The sequence below is a fragment of the Phodopus roborovskii genome, unplaced genomic scaffold (assembly GCF_943737965.1).
Source record: "Phodopus roborovskii unplaced genomic scaffold, PHOROB, whole genome shotgun sequence".
Lineage (NCBI taxonomy): Eukaryota > Metazoa > Chordata > Mammalia > Rodentia > Cricetidae > Phodopus > Phodopus roborovskii.
The window spans coordinates 2,165,495-2,190,172 of record NW_026125059.1 but is presented as its reverse complement, the minus strand read 5'-3'; the positions used below and the strand labels follow the sequence as shown (position 1 = coordinate 2,190,172).

The 24,678-nt window shown below is 50.5% G+C and overlaps 1 protein-coding gene across 1 annotated transcript in view; it reads left to right on the top strand.

Moving 5' to 3' along the window:
- Positions 1 to 24,678, top strand: part of Cdh4 (cadherin 4) — a 474,888-nt gene that overhangs the window by 354,269 nt on the left and 95,941 nt on the right. The window contains exons 3-4 of the mRNA XM_051185090.1: positions 300 to 526; positions 22,248 to 22,418. Of these exons, the coding sequence (XP_051041047.1) occupies positions 300 to 526; positions 22,248 to 22,418 (398 nt within the window). The remainder of the gene's footprint in view (positions 1 to 299; positions 527 to 22,247; positions 22,419 to 24,678) is intronic.

The following is a 24,678-nucleotide window of genomic DNA, read 5'->3' as shown; positions in this document are numbered from 1 at the left end:
TCCTGACACCAGCTTTGTCTGGTTCCTTCGCTGCACTAGGTCTTCTTGGGCACAAAAACAGATCCAGATCCAAAGGACTGGGCCTCTACGCCGACAGGCAGAGAGTGGTGTGAGGCAGGAGTGACCCCAGGAATCTTCCAGCTCTGCTCCCACTGAGCCTCAGAGACTCCCTACGTGGGTGCGGAGACCCCCCCAGCGAGGGGCTCACTGTCTCTGGGCTACTTGGGGCCCAGGTGCTGTGCCTGTCTTTGTAGCCTTCCGTCTGCTGGCCGCTCTGACCACCTTCTCTCCTCTTGCAGTCGAGTTCAGCAGCTGCTTGGGCACCAAAGGCACGCAGTATGAGACCAACAGCTTGGACTTCAAGGTCGGGGCGGACGGGACAGTCTTCGCCACCCGGGAGCTGAAGATCCCCGCAGAGCAGGTGTCCTTTACGGTGACTGCACGGGAACGCCAGACTGCTGAGCAATGGGATGCCATGGTGCGGCTGCTGGTGGCCCAGGCTTCATCCCCACACTCTGGACACAAGGTAAGAGCAAACAGCACCAGCAGGAAGGTCTGGGTCCCAGCCCAGGTCCCAGGGAGAACCTTTCCCTGACTCCTCCAAGATGAAGGTTGAAAGCTCTTTGTCGGTGCGCATCAAAGGCGTGGCATCAGCCCCAGCCCCCACACCACTGAACTGCCACCACCGCGAGTGGCCTTCTTTGTTGCATTTTGAATGGTCACTCACACTACCGCCTTGCTGTGTGAACCACAAATCCGTATGGAGTCCGTGCTCTCAGAGTGCTGCGCCTACTGGTAGCTTTCAAGACCAGGAGAACGGGCAAGCAAAGCCGATCAGCCAACCAAAGGCTGGGGAAGCCAGGGGAAGCCTAAGTCAGAGCTACCGAGAGTGGTGGAGGAGACAAGGAGGGAGGGAGAGCAAGACAGGAAGACAGCGACATGGAGGGGTGGGGAGTGAGGAGGGGGAGGGGTGGGGAGTGAGGAGGGAGAGGGTGGGGAGTGGAGGGGGGGGGGGTGGGGAGTGAGGGGGGGGAGGGGTGGAGAGTGAGGAGGGGGGAGGGGTGGGGAGTGAGGAGGGGAGGGGTGGGGGAGTGAGGAGGGGGAGGAGGTGGGGAGTGAGGAGGGGGGAGGGGTGGGGAGTGAGGAGGGGGGAGGGGGGGGGGAGTGAGGAGGGGGAGGGGATGGATAAGTGAGGGGGAGGGGATGGATAAGTGAGGGGGAGGGGATGGATAAGTGAGGGGGAGGGGATGGATAAGTGAGGAGGGGGAGGAGGTGGGGAGTGAGGAGGGGGAGGGGGTGGTCAGTTGAGGGAGGGTCAGGAAGATGAAGAGAGTCTGAAGTCTATGCATCCTGTCCGTCTCCCAGCTCTTTCCTGGGAGATAATAAGGGCACCTCCCCTGCCTGGTCCTGAGCCGGCTCTTCCGAACTGTTGGCAATCTGACCAGACTTCCATGCTGCCCACATCCTCTCTGTTGCTTGCTTGCTTGCGAGTGCTGGGAAGCCTAGGTGGCTGCATCAGCCTCAGGGCATCAGAATGGGGTAATAGCCTGCAGTCTGGGCTGCCTGCAGTAGGGAGACACTGAGCAAACCAGCATGAGTGGAGAGGAGGCGTGGCAGGTCCCTCAAACTCCATGTGGCTCCATAATCCCAGTGCACCATAAGGCAGTCTCGGGCAGCTGCGTGGGGGCTCCCCAGGAAATGCAGACCTGAGGTCGGCTGAGCAAAGGTAACCACATTCCACATTCTTTTATACGGGTTTGCCCAGAACCTTACATAACTGAGTGTGCCTTTCGAAGCCTCTGAGTGGGAGGAAATCTGCACATTCCCAAAACCCTAGGAACCCTTTGTGGACCAGCTCGCAGGGCAGGTGTGCCAAGGAGCCCATCTGGGCTGTAACCTTCTTTCTGGAATCCAAGTAAGAGCAGACTTTGTGGGGAGAGAGTCTTCCTGGACACGGAGCATCCTCCTGGGTATTGGAATCAAGCATCTTCTCACACACACACACACACACACACACACCTCCCCCGGCCTATGGATGCTGAAGACTCCAAGACAGGCAGGTGTGTGTGTGAGCTCACTCTTCGCTCACTCTTCCCCCGTGTGCTCACCCTGCACCACCCCCTGTGCCAGGACTTGCCATTGCCCATCGGTTTTAGTTACTGCTCTTGCTGCATCGAGAAATGACTGACAAGAAGCAAACTAAGCGAAGATAAGTCTGTGGCTCACAGTTCCAGAAGATACAGTCCATTGTGGACGGGAAGCCGGGGTGATGGGGAAGACAGGCTGCCGGTCAGTCACACCGGAAAGCAGAACGAGGTGACTGGTGGCCCTCAGCTCCCTCTTCCCTTTTCGTTCAGCCCAGGACCCCAGCCTCGAGGTGGTTCTGTGACCTCAGCTGCAGAGCTCCTCACAGACGTGCACAGAGGCTTGTCTTCTCGGGGATTCTAGATCCTGTCAAACTGGCAATCAGTATTAATGATCACAGCTGTGATTTCCTGAACTGAGTAGCTCCAGGCTCTGGATTGTGAAGCATAAACTACCTGGTGATCAAAAAATCAGGCTCCTTTTAGCCCATCAGAGACTTGGGGTAAAATTACTGACTGAGAATAGATCAACGCCTTTTGTTAGGCGTGACGAAAGCTCCGATTCGTCGCCAGGGTTAGTGGCTTCCAGCACTGCAAACCACGGAGGATAGCCTGGGAAGGGACCAACAAACACAACAGAGGACATAAATCACAGGTCCCAGATTCAGAGGTCCTGTGAGCCCAATCATCCCGGACCCCGTGACACATGACTTCACGTGACAGTGGTCTCTCCACTGAGTCTCATGTCTCCGTTGCTGCCAACGGCCCGTCCTGACTCTAGAGTTCCACTCAGACCCCACTCCAACTGAATCTCAGTTTGTCATCCTGAGGATAGAGAGTGACATTGTCCCTGCATCACAGACAAGAGTAATGAGCCCTGTCACCCCGCCTCTTCACAGGGGAGACTCGGTCCTCTGTTGGGGGAAGTAAGTGACGCCTCTCTAGGTTCTGCTGAGCCTGGCAGAGGAAAAGCTAAGATTCTCCAGTTTGCTATTGGGGAATTTCGTGGTTGATTATCCTGGAATAGATAGCAGGGACGCCATCGGCATCTGGGCCTGAAGAGAGTATACCATGAGGTTCTGTGAGCTAAAGAGGCCATGTAGAGCAGCCATTTTTACTGTTGGCGCTGTGCCCGGCCCTCACGGTCCTTATCCCAGGGCAGAGCCCAGGGGCTGGGGAAGGAGGAGGGGTTGAGCCCAAAGAATGACTGGGACTGTGGGATCCTGGTATCTGTAGGTACTCCCTTACAGGAAGTAGACAATGATACTCACTTCAGCACGCTGTCACTCTGGCAGTGGACCAAGGGGACCCCAGTTCCTGGTGCTCCGTCTGCCTGCTGGAGCACATGCAGGGAGGACTCCTCTAGGGAAGACTTCTGTCCTAGCCTTAAACCAAATCTCCTTTCAAATACCATGTCTAGCACTCAAGAGAAAATAACCAGGCACGTAAAACGGAGAAAGACAAAATTAACGAAAATCCAGGAAAGCAACACATCGTAGACCAGAGAGCTGCAGAAACTGAGTAAGAGCTTCTGACAAGATTGGAAGAATTTGGAACTGAAAAATATGATAAGCAAGACTGAAATTTTTGTGGATGGATCTTGATGGAAATTAGACACAGATGAAGAAAGGATTCACCAAGCAGTTGTTCAGACTAAAGCATGATGGTACACAGGAGGAAGTTCTGGAAGGAGTGTGTTCGCACTGTGGGAGGCGGAGGTTACATAGAGTGGCGGGAAGGTGAGCTAAGACCATGGTGGGAACACAGATCTGCAGACATATGCAGGAGCCCTAGAAATCTAGGCAGCCCAAAACCAAAGAGAAACTCACTTTACACCTTAAAACAGTTAAACCTAACCTCAAAGGAAAAGAAATCAGTAGAGCTGAGGCTTGGGTTCACGTGGACTTTGGGGCTGAAGGAAGGGAAGGCTCGCTGTTGGTGACATTAACCGCTACCATATAAAACTGAATAACAGCATTATCAAACAAACCAAAGTTTCCAGAAATTAATATTGCTTATTTCTCTGGATGGGTTGAGGTTAAGGGTGAGGTAAAGAATGGGGGAAGTGGACGATGCCTGAGGTGAGGATGGGTGAGGTGGGGGAGGAGAAGGGGAGGGGAGGGGGAGGGGACAGGTGAGCAACAGATGGGGTGAGGTGGGAGTTAGGTGAAATCCGGCTGTGGTGAAGGATTGGTGAGGGTTCTGGGCTGGATAGGCAGAGTGCAATTCCTTGCATGTTAACAGCATAGGTGTGTAACGAGTACTGTTTTTCTTCCCGCCGCCAGTCTTGTCCCGCCACCGCGCCAGCCCCAAATAATACACAGGGACTCTGTATTAGATATTATACTGTTGGCCAGTTACTACTTTCTTATCAGCTAGCTCTGTCTTAAGTATTAACCCATTTCTGCTGATCTATGTATTTTCACATGGCCTTCTCTTACCGGGGAGGCGGCTGGCGTCCAGCTTTCTCCAGACTCTCCATCTTGACTCCTGCTTCCTCCTTCCTATTTCCTCCTTGTCTCCTAGTCCCGCCTATCTTGCTTTCCTATTGGCCAACATAGCTTTATTCATTAACCAGTATGAGAAACATATACAGAATGACATCTCCTATCACAGGTGGGAAGCAGAAAGTGTGTAAATTCTCTTCTAAAAATATATGGACTCTGAGAAGTGGCTGCCGACACCACCAGTACCTGAGAGGCATTGTTCTGGAACAGCGGTTCTCAACCTGTGTGTTGCCACAAAAAAAAAAAAAAAGACTAAAAGACTGTCAGAAAACTCAGATGTTTACATTATGATTCATAGGGTAGCAAAATTGCATTTATGAAATATCTACAAAAATAATTTTATGGTTGGGGGGTCACTGCATTAGGAACTGTTTTTAAAGGGTTGAGGCATTAGGAAGGTTGAGATCCACTGTTGTGTAATACTCCAGGATCCAATTTAATAAAGCAGATCATTCCTTACCCAGAATGCTTGGGGGCAGAGGGTTTCAGACCTCTTCAGATTTTAGAATATTTGCTTAAGACTATAGAGAGGCATCTTAGGACACAACCTAAGGCTAAATACAAACTTAATCTGTTTAATCTACATTTTGTGTACTTAGCCTGCAGCTGTGTGTGTGTGTGTGTATGTGTGTGTGTATGTGTGTGTATGTATGTGTGCATGCTTATGTATGTGTGAGCGTGTGTGTAAGCATGTGTGTGTATGCATGTGTGCAAGTTTGTATATGTGTGAGCCTGTGTGTGTGTGTATGTGTGTGCGTGCGCCCATGTGGTGTGTACTGTGACACATCACATGAGGACAGGTATGGGATTTTCCACTCTGAGTATCAAAATGGTGCTCAAAACATTTCAGAGTTTGAATTTTTGATAGATGTTCAACTTGTATTTTGATAAGATAAAAATGTTTTTCTAGGGGCTGGAGAGGTGGCTCCATGTGTGCAAACACTGGATGCTCTTTCAGAGGACCCAGCACCCATATAGTCAGTCACTCGGGGCTCCCAGCAACTCAGTTCCAGGGGATCCAACCCCTTCTTCTGGCCTTTGCAGGCACAGCACACATGTAATGAATGTATGTATTTGCAAGCAAAACACTTAAAAACCCATAATATAAATAATCATTTTAAAATTTTAACAAATAAAACCTTCCTTTGAAATACTTGCTCTAAAGTCTTTGAAAAATCACTGAGAGTCATAAGATTGTGTGTGTGTCTGTGTGTTCGAAGATAATGAATTCAAGAAAGGAGAAAGGAAAACACAGAACAGATGGGCTAATATATTTCTCTTGGAGTAAGATAGTATGCTTACAAATATATCAGTAATTATAAAAATGAAGACATGTTAACATACAAATAAAAGAAAACATGTTGACAGATTGAATAAGTAAGAACCCTGCGAGGTGCGGCTTGCTAAACACACATCTTGAAAGTGTAAGAATGGAGACAGGTTGAAAGTAAAAAAAACCTGTGTAAGTAACCAGCAGAAGAAATATGGAGGCAGCTCTGTTGACGTTAGACAAACAGACTGAAGTAAAACCTCGTGTGAAGGGGACATGCCACAGAGACAGGACACACAAGACCTAAATCGGTGTACACATACATATGTGACTTCAAGAAGTTCCCAACAAAGTTCACAGAAGTAAAGAGAGAAATAACAAGCACACATACAATTCATTGTAGCCCTTAACAAGCATCCATCTGTGAGTAACAGACAGACACACGAGCTACCTCGAGGAAACACAAGGGGACCGACCACACAGTCAGGAAGCTCAACCTTGTGCCGAGAAGTTTGTAACTCAGAACCCTCTGTGGCTAAGGGCCCGGACTTCTAACTACACACAGGCCCGTTCCAACCTTTAACCCAAAATGTCTCACCATAGTTGCAAGATTTAAAGCCCAAATAGACATGGGTTGTAGAGTCTTTTATTTGTTTGTGTAGTTGTTTTTAATGTCAGAGCAATGAAGCTTAAAATCAATAGCAAAGAAGATGACTGTGAAATCCCCATAGATTTGTAAGTCAAGTGAAATCTTTGTTCTTATCCCTGGGCAGAACAGAACTGAAATGTAAATTAGGAAGTATGTTGACAGAATTAAAAAAAAAAAAAAAAAAAAAAAAAAAAAAACTAGTAGGGTACAACCAGGTGGAAAGGTTTGGGCTTAATGGATGCCTTTTAAATGCCCACCCCTAAAAAATGCCAAAAGGGCAGAAAATGAGGCCCAAGTAACAGAGAAAAATAGCAGAAAGAGAGGGAGGACACAGGAAATCAGAAAGTCGTAGAATCAGTGACAAAAGTTGGCTCATAAATGATGGAGCTGATCATTCGGGGCTGGAAAAAAAGACAGAAGCAACAAATAACCGATTACAAGATAAAAAGACAGTTCTGACCAATCATATAGACACTAGGAAATTATGTGAGGGGAGTGTGTGCGGTTTTTGCCAAAAGCATTGAAAGACAATAAGCATAAAGTTTACCAAAGCTAACATGATTTAAAAAAAAAAAAAACTCTGATCTATGTTATTACACTTGACCTTAGCCAAAAGGCAGAGAAACAGCCAAATTCTTTATTATTATAAACACAATTAAAATCTATATCAAGGGAACATTTCAACTGTGCTAAGAGGAGAAATTAAGATTAATTCCACATGAACCTATCCGGAGAGTTAAGTGAGGTTAGTCCTGTAAACTCTAATGAAGAGCATGTCTCAAAGCAGCAAAATCACTGCCTGAATGAAGAGAACTCACGTCTGGATCTTAGCATGAGCTGTTTCCAAGCAGAACACAGTCTTTCTCAACAAGAGCCTTTTCCAAAGCTAGCAGAAGTTATGTACAAACCAAAATCCAAAACTTTTTGGAATACATCATAGAAAAGGTAGTTATGGATCAGTGCTGCCCATAAATTTATATAAGCAAAACATTAAACTTTAATCTAGCTATGTTTACATGGATTGGTAAACCACACCTGAGTTCTGTTTATCCTAAGAATATAAGATTAGCTTAGTCTGTGCAATTCATAGAAAGATTAAAAGATTGCATAATCCTCTACATATCAAAGTTACTAAAAGTTAGCTTCTGTTCCAGATGTTAGGAATTTTCAGGTTATTAGGAAAAAGCTACCGTATAGTGACTCACAAAGGGGGTCTACCAACTCCACAGTGGACATCCAATCAGCTATCCAAATAGGGAAAGGGGGCTCCCACCTCATGCACTGAAGGCCCAAGCCAATGCAATAAGACAAGAAAAAAAATCAAGATAAATAAGGTTAGCACTGAAATATAAAACCTACAGGGATGGCAAGTCAGTTGCGGGGACTGATGGATGAGCCGAGCGGGATGTGGAGAAATCTCGCTCTGTGTGTCATCAATGGAGCTCAGCGACTGACGTTCACATCGTTTACTGAGGCAAGTTTAAAATCCTTTTAACTTCCTGGAAGGAAGACTTTGGGGCATGGAGTTATTAATTCTACCTAGCTTAGCTGAACCCCGGCCTCTGCTCCCTTGTACCCCAGCTGTCTCCAGTCACTGCCAAAGATTCCTTGGGAGGCAAAGTTGACCTCACTCAAGAACCACTGGACTCAGCAGTTAAAGTGGCTTTGGGAGCCAAGATTCAGGGAGAAAATGGGGCAGACTAGTAATAATCCCAGAAGGAAATGTTTACATGTTCTTTACATCATTCCTTTACATGTGTGCATATGTGGGGGACACGTGCTGCAGCATACATGGCAGGCCAAAGGAGAGTTTGTGGAAATCCATTCTCTCCAGCGCGTCAGCAGACTCCAGCAAAGAATACGTTCACTAGCTACAGAGGGCCTAGGGAAGAAATGGACACCTGCAAGACACAGTCCCTGGAGCACTAACGTTCCATGGCAGCTGTCATGCTACAGAGAGGGGCACTGAAGTGAATTCCTCAAGGACAGTTGCCCAGGGACAACATACATGCATACATACATACACACATACATACACACACGTGTACTTACATGATGCACACACATACATGTGTACTTACATGTGTACATGCATACATTATGTGCATGTTTTAATATACATGACATATGTATATGTTTTAGATATGATTCCAGGACTCAAAATGAGGTCAAGCCCTTGGCCTCTGTATTTTTAATGACTGTATTTTAAATGGTTACTCAACTTCTCATGTAATATATTCAAGTTCACCTTCCGACCTGCAATGTTCAAGAACTTTGATCTGTGACCTGGAGGAAAAGTTGTGCTGTTCCTGCTTAATAAAGGGGAGAGCAATCAAGGATGGCACTGATGTTGACCTCCAGCCTACACACACATACACAATACATACATACACACATGCACAATACATACACGCACACATGCACAATACATACACACATGCACAATACATATATACACATACACAAGCACATGCACAATACATATATACACACATGCACAATACATACACACACATACACGATACATACATACACAATCATGCACAATACATATACACACATACACAATACATATATGCACACATAAATAATACATAGATACACACATGCACATCCACTACACATATACATTATACACACTTCACACCTGCACATACCTGCACATACCTATACTACACACATACACATGCATATAGATATACCCACTCATACTATATCCATACACACACACACACACTACACAGAAATACACAGATGCATACACTATACATATAAACTGCACATGCATACACTGCACAAACATACACTACACGCACATATTGTATATGCAACACTACACAAATGCACACCTACGATAGATACATCACACACACATATATAGTACACACATAATGTACTACACATAAACACATGCAAATACATACATTGCACACACATATAAACCACACACACGTGCATACACTAAACCAGACATACAAGTACCACACACACATAATATATGCATATGCACATAAATATATATAGCACATATGATACCAGAAATAAAACACTAACCATACCCATGCATGTGTACATATGCACTACATGCATGCATGCACACACACACAGACACCAAACAATACACATGTACACATATACAACACATACTACATATGCCCACACATATATTACATATACATTACAAATTTGTACACATATACTACATACACACTACTTGGACACACATGCTACAACCATACTACACATACATGCACTGCACACAAGTGCTCAATACATGTACACACGCTCCATGCATGCACACATACACATTGCACTTGCACACGGCCATACATACATATGCAACACACAAGCACACATACACACTCAAAAATACATATGCCAAGGGCTTCCCAGCAGGGCTTGAAAGTGAACTCCCATGGAGATGCACCCTAAGCAAGAGTCCTGTTATAGAAGGTTCTAGAGAGGAGAATGGCTGCCTGTAAAACAGAGTCCACAGATGTCTAAGTTCTGGGGAAGCGCTCATGGAAAGGGGGCCTCTGGGTAAATCCCTCGAGGACTGTTGCCGAGGGATCCCCTCATTTCTCGGTTCTGTTCATTTCATTTCTCTTCTGCGCCCAACGCCTCCCCATTCATTATTTTAGCGACTCTCCGTGGCTCTGGGTAAAACCGACAGCTTTACAGTTAGATGAACCATAAAAATTTGGCAACTTCTCTTCTCCCCCCGCCCAAGCCCCCGGCAGCTATTAAAGGCCGCCTTTCCGTGTGCGGTGCGAGTGATGCTCCAATCTGGAAGACCGTCCTTTTGTGCAGTCTTCCAGGAAAGCCGATAGCAATTCAATTAGAAAATGCAAATGAGGTCACATATTTCCCAGAGGAGCGATGAGGTGCCCCTGAGGAATCTGAGCGGCACGCGGCCTTGCGGTAAATACTGAAGATGAAGCTTCCCCCGCCGCCGTCTGCCCAGCTGGTACAGTGCTCAGATGTGGCAATGGGACCTGTGGGTACAGTTTGCCAAAAAGACACTGTTGTTTATGAAACCAATATTAGGTCTTGTAACACGTCAGCACTTTTGAAGGATCCGTCCACAGGCAGCTGCTGTGGGCTCAGTTGTGTCCCAACCTAGAGTGCCATGGAAGGTGTTCTACCCCATTGGAAGATGGATTCTGCGATGGGTTGCATCTACAATGATGGGTGACCCTGTGAAGGGTCATCTTAGACGCAGAGTCACGGGGAGGACTTGGTCAAGGGATGAACACAAGGACATGGCATCTCCACATCCCCACATTGTAAGGCACCGTCAGCGTGCCAGGAGCCAGGCAGGCAAGGAGTCGTCCCTCAGCCTCAGCCAGCTGATCGTGGACTCTGGCCTCCCACTGGAAAAGAATAAGCCTCTGTTGGCTGAGGATCCACCCCTGAGTCCATACTCCTTCGTTCTGTAGCCTGTTGACAGTATTGCAAGGGGCATGGTGGTCCAAAAGCCCCAGTCCATCACCCTCCCCGGCCCACCCCTTCCCTGGGCCCGCCCTTATTCACCGGGTCCATCACCCCATCCCCTCCTGGGCCCGCCCCTTATTACGGTCCATCACCCCTACCCCTGGGCCCGCCCCTTATTCACCGCATCTATCACCCTATCCCCTGGGCCCGCCCCTTATTCTCCGGGCATCCCCCCCCCCCCCCCCCTTTTCTGGGTCCATCCCCTATCCCCCTGGGCCCGCCCCTTATTCTCTGGGTCCATCCCCCATCCCCTGGGCCCGCCCCCTTATTCTCTGGGTCCATCCCCTATCCCCTGGGCCCGCCCCCTTATTCTCTGGGTCCATCACCCTATCCCGGCCCGCCCCCTGGGTCCATCCCCTACCCCTGGGCCCGCCCCCTTATTCTCTGGGTCCATCCCCTATCCCCTGGGCCCGCCCCTCTGGGTCCATCCTTCCCCCTCCCCGGGTCCATCCCCACCCCTGGACCCGCCCTCTCCGGTCCACCCCTCAGCCCAGAGCTCCCTTCCTTCCTGGTCCGTTACCCTCCCATTTGGTAGCTCAGTGCCACGTCCACATGGTTCAGCACCCACTTTCCCTTCACCCTCCCCTCATCATGGGTGGTTACCCCGTCCCGAAAGCTGGTAGTCACCCTTGTTTCTGCACTGAGGCCCCATGTTGCCTATGAGAAAATGGAAAGGTGGCGTCTGATTAATAGTTAGTTCCAGCCACTCCCAGAGGCCATCAACACCCAGACCTTGTAGTCCTTCCCGCTGAACAGTGCCCTAAGAAGGGGCTGCGGCCCCGTAGGCCCCACCTGTTGTAATTTTAAAAAAGCTGCCATGTGACAGAGTTAAAGCAGAAGGGTTTTAATTAGGGAAAGGGATCACAAAAGGAGGAAAGGTAAGGGGGGGGGGGGACAGGTCTCCAGAGACAGGAGCAGCAGGAGAGAGGGGAGGGGAGAGAGGGGAGGAGAGAGGGAGAGGGAGGGGAGAGAGCAGAACAAAGGGGGAGAGAGACAGAGAGAGGAGAGAGAGAGGAGGAGGATGGGAGGTGGGCAGGGCCCTTTAAAAGGAATGTGAATGTGCACAGGTGATGCTCTTAGTGGCTGCAGCTGAGGGCGAGTCCTGTCAGAACCCCAAGGACAGGCCAGCACAGATGCCTGAGTGCTAACACTGCCCTCAGTGAGTTCTGGAAGCCTCGTATTCCGACACCTAAGCTAGACACTTAGCGGCTCAGAGGCTCTCATTGCAGGAGGCCTTGGGACCTAGAACACCGAGACCAAAGTGACCCAGGACCTTGCACATGAGAGTGTGTGTGTGCACACGTGCGTGCAAGAGGCAGGGGCTGCCCGGGGAAGCCTCTAGAGGCGTTAGGGGTGTGTAGGTCATGCAGCTGTGTCTCAGAAATTAGTGAAAGAGGGCGCTCAAGGAGACTCCAGGAAAGTGCCGGCAAGCTGTGAGAGCTCTGTCACTGTCCTTGGTGACTTCATGACTCCCCTACTCCGCAGGTCAGGGCTCAGTGCCCAGGGACCGGGAGGCACATATGGTCCCCGGTTCATGTGTCTCTTGTGACTTCCGGCCAGTGTGGGGGGGGACGGGGAGGGGGACTTACAGAAGATGGACACAGGTAGAACCAGAGCCCAAGAGCACTTGGCGGTAGTAAGATCCACCAGTGTGTCGTAGCCCCTTGTGACCCACGATATTGGGTCGCTGTGCTATGAGGGGCATCCAGCCCCAACACTGACTATGACATCACTCACCTGCGATTTCTCATTAAAGGTGTGTGTGTGTGTGTGTGTGTGTGTGTGTGTGTGTGTGTGTGTCACACGTGCAAGATCGCATGGTGTCTATGTGGATGTGACCTCAGAGAGAAAGGTGATCATCCCTGCCTCTGCCTCCAGGGAAGCAAGGATTACAGCCTGTGCCTCCAGACCCCTCCCCTTCTGGTGTGCAACATGAAAATAACACCAGCGTTATCGCAGACCACACATGCACATTTCCCCCCCACGGTGTCCATCTGGGAGTGGACTCCAAAGCGAAAGGCCGTGAGGTCAACAATGAGGAAGTGTGCAGGGCCAAGACTGCCTACGAGGACAGGCCGTGTGTGACCCTAACTCCCTCAGATACAGGTCAGGACACCAGCCTCAGGTAGCCGACAGCACAGCTGGGCTGTGTGTGGTGCCTGTGAGGAAAGGCTGTCCGTGGGCTCCTTCTCTGCTCCACCCGCCAAAGGAGCAAGGCAGGAGGTGTTTGGTCCCATGAACAACTCCAGCAAGGAGAGAGGCAAGTTCCCTCACTTTCCAGACTGAGGCCAGTTATTTTCTTACAGTGAGTGTGGGTTTGTTGTTGTTGTTGTTTGGGTTTTTTGTTTGTTTTATTTTTTTTTCCTTTGTTCTGAAAACTAAAGGGCAGTTTTGTTTATGGTATTTCTCACTACACATAATTTTCTTAACTCTCTGGAGTACGTTATTCCCATCCAGGGCATTTGGTGATGTCTGGAACCATTCCGGCTGTTTTGGTGGGTGGTATATCAGGTGTTACTTGGGTGAAGGTCAGGGACGCTACCAGCAGTCTCCAGTGCCCAGGGTAGTGGGACTCACGGCCCAAACTCTGAAGTCCTCAGAGTGGTGGGACTCACAGCCCACACTCTCTGCTCTGCCCAGGGTGGTGGGACTAAGAGCTGCAACTCAGGACATAACCTGATGACTAACCCAGGCCTCCAGTCCTCAAACAGCACCTGATTCACCATTGTATATTATGGTCATGAGGAAATTAAAAACTGCCTCAATCAATACCCTGCACACAGACGGTCTGAGCCCAAACTGTCCTTGCAGATAGAATAATCACCCTGCACTGTTCAGAAAGCCTTCCTGTGCACGTCTCGGTGGGATTTCAGCATCTCAGTTTTGCAAACAATCAAAACTAAGTAACATCCGACTTCTGGGGCAAGGATGGCATTCATCGCCCACCTGGGGCCTTTTCAGAGAAAATCCGTGCAAAGGCATGTGTATGGTAGCTCAGTGCTCTGTCTGTGAATGTGGCTGTCTTTCTGTTGTTTTATTTTGTGTTTGTCAAGTGCCATTTTATTCTGCCTTAGCTGTTCCTTGGCTACTATGGAAACCAGCTAGAAGTCTGCAGACAGAAACCTCGCTAAATATTTTAAATGTGTATGCTTGCAGACAAGCAAAATGGACCCTTTCCAGAATACACTTAAAGGGAAGAGGCAAAGGAATAAAGTGTACAGATCTCAATGCTCCTCTAGGATGGAGGGGGGGGGGGGACAAAGTGAGGAGAGGAGAGAAGCCTAATTATCTACTCACTCTCAGTTAAAAGCAATGCCAGGCTCGGCAGTGGGGGGAAACCCACATAGCTGCCCTTGTTGAAACAAGTTGAATCTAGAACTCTGGGGAAATTCAGACACAGGACAGAGGAATGGAAGACAGGCATCAGTAGATTTATTTGGGGGCTGTAATATCTCACCCTTCCCTATTCCAGTGTGAATCCGTTCACGATACAGAAAAAAAAAAAAAACAATGCTTTGTTTTGACCCAGTTAGCGATCTGAGAACGCCAGACTTTAAGACACAAATTGTTTGTGTGGCCCGGCATGTCTCCACATGTGCCTGTGTTTTGGAGGGAGCAGGGCTGTTAGGTTATGATACCGTGACATTGTGGGTGCCCAGCGCATAAACGAGCTGTAGGCGTTGGGAGCTGTGTGTCAGCAAAGGCTGCTGGGTAAGAGGATGGAGCTGCTAGCTAAGCAGCTGATGGCTGCTGGATGCTGGGAGAGGCCAGGGAAGGAGGTAGAAAGGGTTTTGAAGATCCCAGAACCTTCCCTGCTGGGCACACCATCTATCTACCTGGGGTTGGGGCTAGAGGTCTTCCCCTCCCACATACAGCCCGATGCATGTAATATCTACTGAGCGGCCGGGCGGCCCTGCACTGACAGGCTGTGCTTGGCAATGGAACCCAGGCGAAGCCCATGTCCTTCCACATGACTCCAGCCCCACCTCCCATCCCCCACCACACACACCAAGTTTTCAGTTGCCTACGCCCAGTCCTCAGCCACCATTTAGCAGAGGCTCTAAGATGAGTCCGTGGAGCTCCTGTGGTGCCCGCCTCTGCCACTCTGCCTAGTATTTCTGTTCTGTGTGTGAATGTGTGTGTTGCTGTATGCATGCCACTGTGTGTATGCGGACGTCACGGGACTACTTTGTGGAACAGGTTTTCTCCTTCCACCCTTGCATGGGTCCTGGGGGATCCACCCAGCACTCTAGGGTTATGCAGCAAGTGCTTTACCAGCTGAGACATCCTTAGACACCCTTTCCCTGGCTATGGCCCTGAGCCCCCAATGTCGTTTCACAGGAAGGAATTCTGTGACCTCAGGCCCCCTCCCACCAATCAGCTTCCCCTGCCCACCACTCACCTCTGTCTGCTCTCCTTTATTTTATTTTTTATGGTATTGTTTTACTTCCGTAGTGTGGGTGGAAGCCAGGGTCTTGTACATGCTAGGGAAGATCTCTACCACAAAGCTGTATCCAGCTCCTTCTTCTTCCCTTTTTCCAGGACTTCACTAAGAGCTCCGGGTCCTCCTGCCTCAGCCTAGCAAGTGGCTGAGACTGCATGCCTTCCTCACACACTTCCTCCTCTGCCTTTACTGTTGCAGGAGGGGAACCTTAGCTGGGTGGGGTGGGACTTACGCGTGCTACTCTGGCGTACTTAGGCAAGAAGGCAGATCTCTAGTTTGTCACCGTCACCAATATTTATCATTTCCTTCCTGATGGGATTTCCTGGCCAGAAGACTTAGAGGAAGAAAATGGGGCCACAAAACTATCTCTCCACACACTCCCTTTGTTCTGTGCCCAATCAGCTCTCGCTGCCTGTTTGTGCAAACTAGAGCTTCTGGCACCCTATGAAAACCATGTGTCAGCATTAGGGGGTTGGCGGGGCTGTGCTGTCAGCCACAGACATTCCCCGAAGAGTCACATGGGTAACAAAAGCTGATGAGTGCCTCTCACGAGGTGAGGCTGGCAGTGTGACACCTGGCTGTGTCTCAGGGCCCTGTTGTATGCCCCTTGGACACTGATGTGATGGCTTCTATAAGCCACTTTTATTGCATCAGAAAGACTCTGACATGTGCCCTTTTCTCAAACTTGGAAGGACTTAAAGGTGTTAGAGAGACGTTCAGGACGTTCACCCAGACCCATTTACTGGGGAGCTGGGAGAGCATCATGGTCATGATAGGTCACCTGTCCCCAAGGTCAGCCCATTCATTCAGCAGCCCAGCATTGTAGAGCTAGCATCTGGCAACCTTGAAGCAATCTTGTGTTTCCACTGAGCTAAAATGTGGCACCTTCTCTGGGCAACAATGGGAAATTCAGTCCCTCAAGGGACTTTGCACAAGCGTCCAGGAGATGACACCTATAATAGCCCAATGCTGACTGCCCACTCCTCCATAGCTCTGTGAGGTGAGCAAGGTTGCTCTAGCTTGGAACATCCATTTCATTTTCTAGGTCTTCTCAGAGTTCCTGCACCTGTACGGCCATTTGCACAACTCTGCACGCTGCTGTGGCACACACACACTGTTAAGATTTCACTGGTAGTATAGCTCCATTCGAGAGACACACACCAGCTTCAGGGAACCTGCCGTGCCAAGCCCAGAGGCCTAGAACAGGTCTGCCAGCCCTCTGTACTGCCATCACAAGGACATTTATAAAACAATGATCAATGTCTATTGTAAACCAATTCCCGCACTGCAAACCCGATCTCTCCCATTGCAAACTAAGATGATGAAGGCAGATGCACACACCCCTGAGACAGGTGTTCAGAGATTTCTGACCCTAGACTCTGTCACTCACACTGTCCTGTGTGGCCTTACCTGTCCATTTCACTGACTTTGAAAACCCAGGCTCTGGCTTGATTCCTCGCAAAAGATGAGCAGGCTGGACATCAGGAAACCATGAGAAAAGGTCATTTTCTACATTATATTCCAACTTGATAATTGATTATCTTTAAAATAAAGTATGGTGAGCAGGGCATGGTGGCACAGACCTTTAGTTCCAGTGCTTGGGAGGCAGAAGCAAGCAGATCTCTGTGAGTTTGAGGCCAGCCTGGTCTGTGTAGCAAGCTCCAAGCCAGCCAAGGCTACAGAGTGAGACCCTTTCTCAAAAAAAAAAAGTGATTACTTAAAACCTGTCCCAGATCAGTGTTGAATTATTCATCTGCCACTTGTGAATGGAGCCTGCAGGGAACTGACCCAGCTTCTTGCTAATACAGAACAGCCCTGGGGACCTCTCTGAGAAGCCACAGTCAATTATCCTCATGGTCCTGCTCAGACAACAGCTCTCCTCCAGAGCAGAGTAAGGCCTGGGCAGGACGGAGCCCGGACTCGGGCACAGGGGTATAGGGCCACCGTGGCCATTGCTTTCCTCTCCAAACACAGGCTGCCTGTGACCCAGAGCCTCTACCTTCCAGGGAAAGTCCTCAGGCCACCACTGTTTGCATGCCTCCCTCTCCTCATAACACATCCTCAACATACACGTCCTCAAGCTTGAGCATCTTTCCATGGTCCGGAGAGGGAGAGGGAAGTGGCTGTATTTGAGATGGATCCAGGAAGCCTACCAAGAGGGACCCAAGACCAGTTGGAATGACTGCCAAACCTCCATCCCAGCCTTCCCTGGATAAAATACACCCCCACCCCCACACACACACACACATACACACACATGCATGAATGTACACAGGCACACACACACACATGTGCAAGCACCCACACAGGTACACACACATACACATGCATGCACACAAATGCACACACACACACATACACACACATGCACACAGATACACACACATGCATGAATGTACACAGGCACACACACACATGCGCACACACGTGCGCGCACACATTCACACAGGGATGCACATGCCACCAGAGGATCCTGCCATTGCCCAGCTCATGAGAGCTCAGGCAGAAGATACGGCTCAGTCGTTAAACGTGAAGCCCTGGGGTTAATCCCAAAGAATTCAGATTTAAAAAGGAAAAAACAAGTGAGCGGTGAAGCACCCAGCACTTCCAAGGCAGAAACTAGAGAATCACAAGTTCAAGGCCAGCCGGGGCTATGTGAGATCCTAGCTTGAGGAGAGAGAGAAGAGGGAGGGAGGAGAAGGAAGGGAAATGAAACAGATTTGCGACTATCAGTCTCACTGCACAGCGTGTGCCTTGGAGACACACGGTCCTAGCCTGGCCCGGTTCCTCTGCCTCGCCAGCCCAAAGCTAGGAAGCAAGGTCACAGGGCAAGTGGGGAGATCAAGCATCAGGAGACGGTCTCAATTGCAGTGAGCTCCTCACAGACCTCCCTGAGCCAGAGAGAGGTGGGGCAGGGCTAGCTTTACAGCTTTACAGCTTTACAGTCTTACGACTCCAGGATGGTGGTTCCCAACCTCCCTAACGCTGCAACGTTAATACGGCTCCTCAAGTTGTGGTGACCCCCAACCACAAAATCATTTCACTGCCATTGTATCAACATGATTTTTCCATAGTTATAAATCATAACGTAAACGTCTGACTTGTAGGATATCTCATACGTGACCCCTACGGGGGTCGCCACCCATAATGTTGAGAACTGCTCTTGGGGAAAGCAGGCCCAGGGATGCTTCCAGCCAGATTTCTCCTCTCCCATCACCCATCACCTTCCAGCTGCCCTAAGGTCCAGTGACAAGGGACGAGGTGAGACTTTCCTCTTGAAGCTGGATCCACACTGCAGCAGCCATACTGGATGTGAGCAAGGCTTCAGTTCGGCAGCTGCTACTTTAAGAAGGCTGGGGCCGGCTGAGAAGGAACAAGAGCATGGGAGGAAACTGTTAGAATGTCCAGGGACACTCAAGACACTGGATGCAGAAACTGGGCAAGGGGCAGTCTGCGGAGGAGTCCAGGCATAGGTCTACATGAACACGCGCCTATCTGTGTGTGTCCCAGGACGTGCATACACGTGCAGAGTGTCCCACAGCTGTGGGTGTATTCTGGAATGCTTAGTAGCAACAGGGAAGCGTACCTCCCCTTACCCATCACCAATCACCCAACACAGAAACTGCAGGTGTCCACAGTTCCAGAGAATGTGCCAGGAGAATGGGAAGCTTCCTCCAGAACAAGCAGATCTCCACATCCTGGGCGTCCTGAAGGGGCCCGGATGTTCACATGTCTGGGAGAACGTGCCTTCCGCACCAGGCTGGACACTAATTGCCTCCGACGGTTTTCTGCCAGAGCGCTGGGTGCTTCTCCCGGGCAGAAGCCTGTGCAGGTCTGGCATTGACTTTCTCCAGATTTTGTTATTACATTTGTCTCACAGCTTTAAAACAGAAGCAAATATGTGCAATTTATTTAAACAACACTGGGGAAATTAACGCCCTGCAAGCACTTCCTAAGCAAATGAAGATAAAGCCGGGTTTTTAAGCGGGTTTGTGAGAGGCTCTTAGAGTTCCCAGTCTACAATTAGAGGCCTCGGCGGCAGCTGCTATGAAAAAGACACCTCTGTGTGAGACAGCCGGGTGGGCTCTGCCACACCACACACCAGGAGCACTGAGGACAAGCAGATCCCCTCCCAGAGGCTGTCCTCCGGGAGGGGTCCAGCTGCTTGAGTATGGCCACCTCAGCAGATGTGATCTGAAAGAGATCAGCCTAGCAGGTCTGGTGGCCTCAGGGTTGTGGTTCCAGCTATTCCCGGGACAGAGGCGTGAAGATCATAAGCCCAAAGCCTGACCCAGGTGCGAAGAGAGTTCCTCTCTTAAAATGAGGAAGAGGGGAAAAGAAAGAGAAAGAAGAGAAGGAAGAGGAGGAGGAAGAGGGGAAGGAGGGAGGGGAGAAGGAGAAGGAGAGGAAGAGGAAGAGGAAAGAGATCACAACGGGTGCAAATCATGTGCCAGTCGTGGAGGGGAAGTCTCCCATGGGTTATTTCCACCTGTGACCCTGCACTGAGGTCCACGAGGAGGGGTCTCTGGTGAGCAATCTCCACAGAGGTCTCTGCAGCTCGCTGGCCCTGAAGTATCGCAGCCATCCCTTCCAGCAGCTAGCTTGTGGCTACCTCCTCACCCAGCAACAGCTCCTGCGGAAGTGCCGAGTGTCCCTCCCACTCCAGGGACTCCGTGTCTCACACACCCCCTTCTCCCTAAGGCCGAGGGTGGCCACTGGCGGGCCAGCTTCTTTTTCGGGAAGTCCACCCTCCCATTCATGACCACGGTGTTGGAGTCTCCTGAGCAGTGAGTCCATCTTCCATTAGGTTGTGGGAGTGGTCCCAGTTAAAACAGCTTCCGACTTATCCTATCCCTGGCAGAATCCTCCCAGGCCTCCAGAAGCCCGATCACCCGTGGCCTGGCTCCTGAAACCATGAAGCAGCAGCAGCCAGTCATCGACCCTGACCAGGCCAACACCAGGGCCCCGTCCTGACCTAGCAGAACTTCAACAAACTCAACTTCAGCGGTGCTAGGCCAGAGCCCCATCCATCCACCCCACCCTGTAAAGTAGGAAGGCTGTAGCAAGGGATAGACACCAGCTGGAGAGAGCCCCTCCCCCCCCCACACCTGGTTCACAGCACTGAGCTTTCCTGACCCCATAACTGTGCAACTGTGCAACTGTGCCTTGCACCCAGCAGAAAATAAAACCTCAGTAGCATCCTGCATGCACAAGGCTTGGGTTCATGCCTAATAGTACCTGGGACAGGTGAGCCTGGCATCTGGGATTTGTGAACCTTGCCGTTGTAATTTTAAAAAGCAGCCTGTGAGAAAAGGACCCTATGAGACAGAGCTTGGGTGGAGGTTTGGTTTTTGTTTGTTTGTTTGTTTGTTTAATTGGAAGTGAGTGGGAAAGGGGAGAGGGGAGACCGGCCTCTGGGAACAAGAGCAGCAGAAACGAAGAGAGGCAGAGAGAGACAGAGACAGAAGGAGATAGAGAGAGAGAGAGAGGCAGAGAAGCAGAAAGAGAGAAAGATGGGAGGTGGGCAGGGCCCTTTTCAAAGGGAACACAGTGAATGTGCACAGGGGGTGCCCTTAGTGGCTGCAGCTGAGGGTGTGTCCTGTCAGAACCCCCAAGGACAGGCCAGTACAGAATAGCCATGAAAACATGTGTCTGAAAACGAACAACATCCTCCCCCCAAAGACTCAATAGACAGAGGCATTCAACCCACCCCAGAGCTGGCCAGGCCTGGGTCTGAGGAATGGGTGTTTCTAACAAGCTCCTTTAGTGTTCAGCTGCAGGAGTGGGGCCAGCCTGAATCGCAAGCCCTGTCCTCTCCAGCTCCCAGCAGGTTTAAAAACAGCAACCTGGGAGTAGGGAGAGAAGCCTCAGGGTCCCTCTTCCATGGGAATGTGCACCTCCTCCAACCCACCGCATACCCCATTGAACACAGGGGTTCAGGGTTCCATAGGATTCAGGGCTCCAGAAGTGAGAGCTGGCACTTGGGAACCTGAGGCAGGAGCATGACCGTAAGTTCAACAGAGCTGCAAATCAGCTGGGACTGCAACGTGTAAAGGTGTCCATCCACAGGGTGGGTGCTCAGGCCGTCTGTTCATGGGGTCACCACTGAGTCTGTCTGTCTGTCCACAAGACTGGCTCTGAGGCTGTCTGGCTGCCTGTCCATGGGGTCGATAATCCACGGAGTGTGTGCTCAGTGTGTCCATGACTTCAGACCCACGCCTGGAGCTCAGAAAAGGGGACTCCATTACACCAGTGAATCGTGACAGGAAGCGCTTAACCCACTCAGCATCCAGTCTGTTACTCAAAGCCCTCAGCCTCAGCCACCCCCCACCACCACTGACAGATGTCAGCCTCAATCCATGTTGGGGGTGAACTTTGCTTCATCTTGTCAGTTGGACAGGTGAAAGAAAGGATGTGTGTATCACTTTAACTTGCATTTTTGATTCGTAGAAGATGCGCGTGTGTTTATGGATGTCCAGCACCTATTGTGGTATGAACTGTCTTGTTATGAAAGAAATTATTAGTTTACAAAAGCTCTTTACATAGGGGCTAGCAACCCTTTTGTGAGATTCTTTTGAATTCTGTTGCTTAGCACAAAGCTGTGGGTTCCGTCCCAAGCACCAAAAGAATTTAAAAATAAAAGAAACCCCTTAGCCATAGTCCAGTAAGGACTATACTTGGAATTCCACCACAAAAGACAAGACCTTTGCCCCTTCTCCGGTGTCCACCATGTTTCCCATACCAATAGAGGCGAACACAGATGCGCCCTAACCTGATGCCTCTCACTCTTCCTCCTCAGAAAGGAAAGACGGTGGCCCTGGAGCCCTCTCCGTCCCCGAAGGACACACTGCTGCCATGGCCCCAGCATCAGAGCTCCAGCGGGCTGAGGAGGCAGAAGCGTGACTGGGTCATCCCTCCCATCAACGTGCCCGAGAACTCCCGTGGGCCCTTCCCCCAGCAGCTCGTCAGGGTGAGTGTGGTGTGGGAGGCACTACCCAGTAAAGAAAATGTGGCAAGATGGAGGCAAGGCCACTCCGCGAGGGTGCTCAACCTCGGGGCCAACAGGCCTGTCAGGGGGCAGCCATTCCTTGTGGGGATCGTTTGCAGCCCTGTCTTGTCTGTGGAAGCCGGTGTGGTTCAGGTTGTGTCCTTTGGCCTCTGACCCCTGTCTGTGATCTGGCTGTGTTTGTTTTCCCCCGTGGGGCACTTACACAGCTGTGACAATGCTCACAGGTTGAAAGCAGGGACAGGCTCGTGGGAAAGCCCCAGGAGAGTGAGGGTTCTGGGGCTTCATTGCAAGAGTCACGGGAGCCTGGAGTATGCAGAAAGAGGCGTTTGTTCTCCAGCCTGCTCTGTTGCCCGGTCCTTTCCATGCAGACCAGACGTGTGTGTACGATGCGCAGATATCATCAGGGGCCCCCGTCTCTATCGATACTGTCTGCCCCAGGGGGCGTTCCTGGTCTAACCAAGAGTGGCAAGGGATGTATAGTAGAAACCCTGGCATTGGTGTGTGCGGCACACACCCGGGAAAATTCGGTGGCATTGTACCCCGCCTCTGTGCTCACTCTCACCACGGAGGCCATGAGGCTTCCGGGAATTGCCTGTGAGTCAGAGCCTGGAGAGGGCTGTGGAGGAGGGAGACCCCTTTCTGGGGCCTCAGGTCCTGGCTGTTGGCCGCCCCGCTGTCCACAATGGCTCCGAAGAAGATGCTGATGGCAGCCCTGTGGTCCCCATTCTATACGCAAGCCTCAGCCCTCCCCAGATGGTGGCTGTATCTGGTGACCACCGTGTTGTCATTTACTGAAGGGTTTTCTGCAAGTCTTGCATGTTTGATATAAATCGATTTGTTCTGAGAAGACTTTCGTCCAGCCATGCCTGCAACTCGGCATCGTGTCACGTGCAAGGTGGCTGTGAACGTGGTGGCTGGCAACACAGAGAAAACAGCCCAAACACATCCACCCTGGAGCCTCCGTGCGAGCCTAGGCCACGGGAACAGCAGTGTGTCTTAGAGATGTGCCCGGGCACCGCAGACCCTCCTGAACATCATCAGGACGCAGGAGGGGCCTGGGCCGCCCAACCCTAGCCGTTCTCATCCTCAGCGCCGGCTTGATTTCTGAGATGGGCCAGTCTACAGATCTCAAAGGCTCTCTGGAACACAGGTGTGAACTGAGCAGGCTCCAGGCAGCATATGAACAGGAGATGTGGCTATGAGCCCATCAAACCAAATTGAAAATAAGTAGCAAGCAGAAACCTCCACTGACAACTCCCAGTCAGTCATGCGCAGCCTCCAGGAAGGTCTGCTCAAGGTCATTCCCCAGGGGAGTCAGTGAGTGGGTGACAGCGTGAGCTGAGGACTCTGGTCTGCTCACACCCAGGTGTGTTCAGGAACAGGTAGCAGGGAGGCTCGGGAACAATGCAGTCTCCCCAAAACCTTGGTCTTTATCCTCCACTCCTAGGTATAGACAGACAGGGAAAACATAACAAGACTATAGGATGCCCTTGTGGGCAGAGCCATGCCCCAGAAAGGGCTTCCTGTATGCCTCCCCAGGGGTGGGGGTCAGCTGTGCGCTGCTGAGCCTAGAGGAAAGACACTTGCCTGAGACCCACTCAGACGTGTCAGCGATCTGGGATGGACAGGCAGGGTTGGAGCCCAGGGAGTGGCCTGGCCCGTCTGAAGCTGCTGCGTGTGCGTGACTTTCCACCAGGGATGGCTGCATGGTCCGGGCATTTTTCTTTTGTGGTCACATAGACATAGGGAAGTGTGGCTGGAGACGGTGACAGGCAGCAGAAGCTGCCAGCTGGGCAGGGCTGGCTTGTGAGGCTTGCAAGCTGAGTTCCTAACCTGTGCGGAAAACAAAGAAACCATGGTTTTGCTGTACACACAGCACATGTGTACATATACAGCAGCCGGCCCCATACATGCATGCATACGCACATGAGCAAACAGCAACCCACTTCATATGTTATACACACATGTGCACAGACAGCAACCTAATTCAAACATACCATCCTGCTTCCTACATACATATGTAAACATACACACGCAGCCCACTTTATACATATGTGTATGTCCCACCCACACCGGTCCATTTCAAACATGAACACATGCATACACAAACCCACTTTGTACATACATGTGTGCACACCAGCCCACTACATGCACCCATGCGCTCACACACACACACACACACACACACACACACACACACGTCAGTCCATTTTACACAACC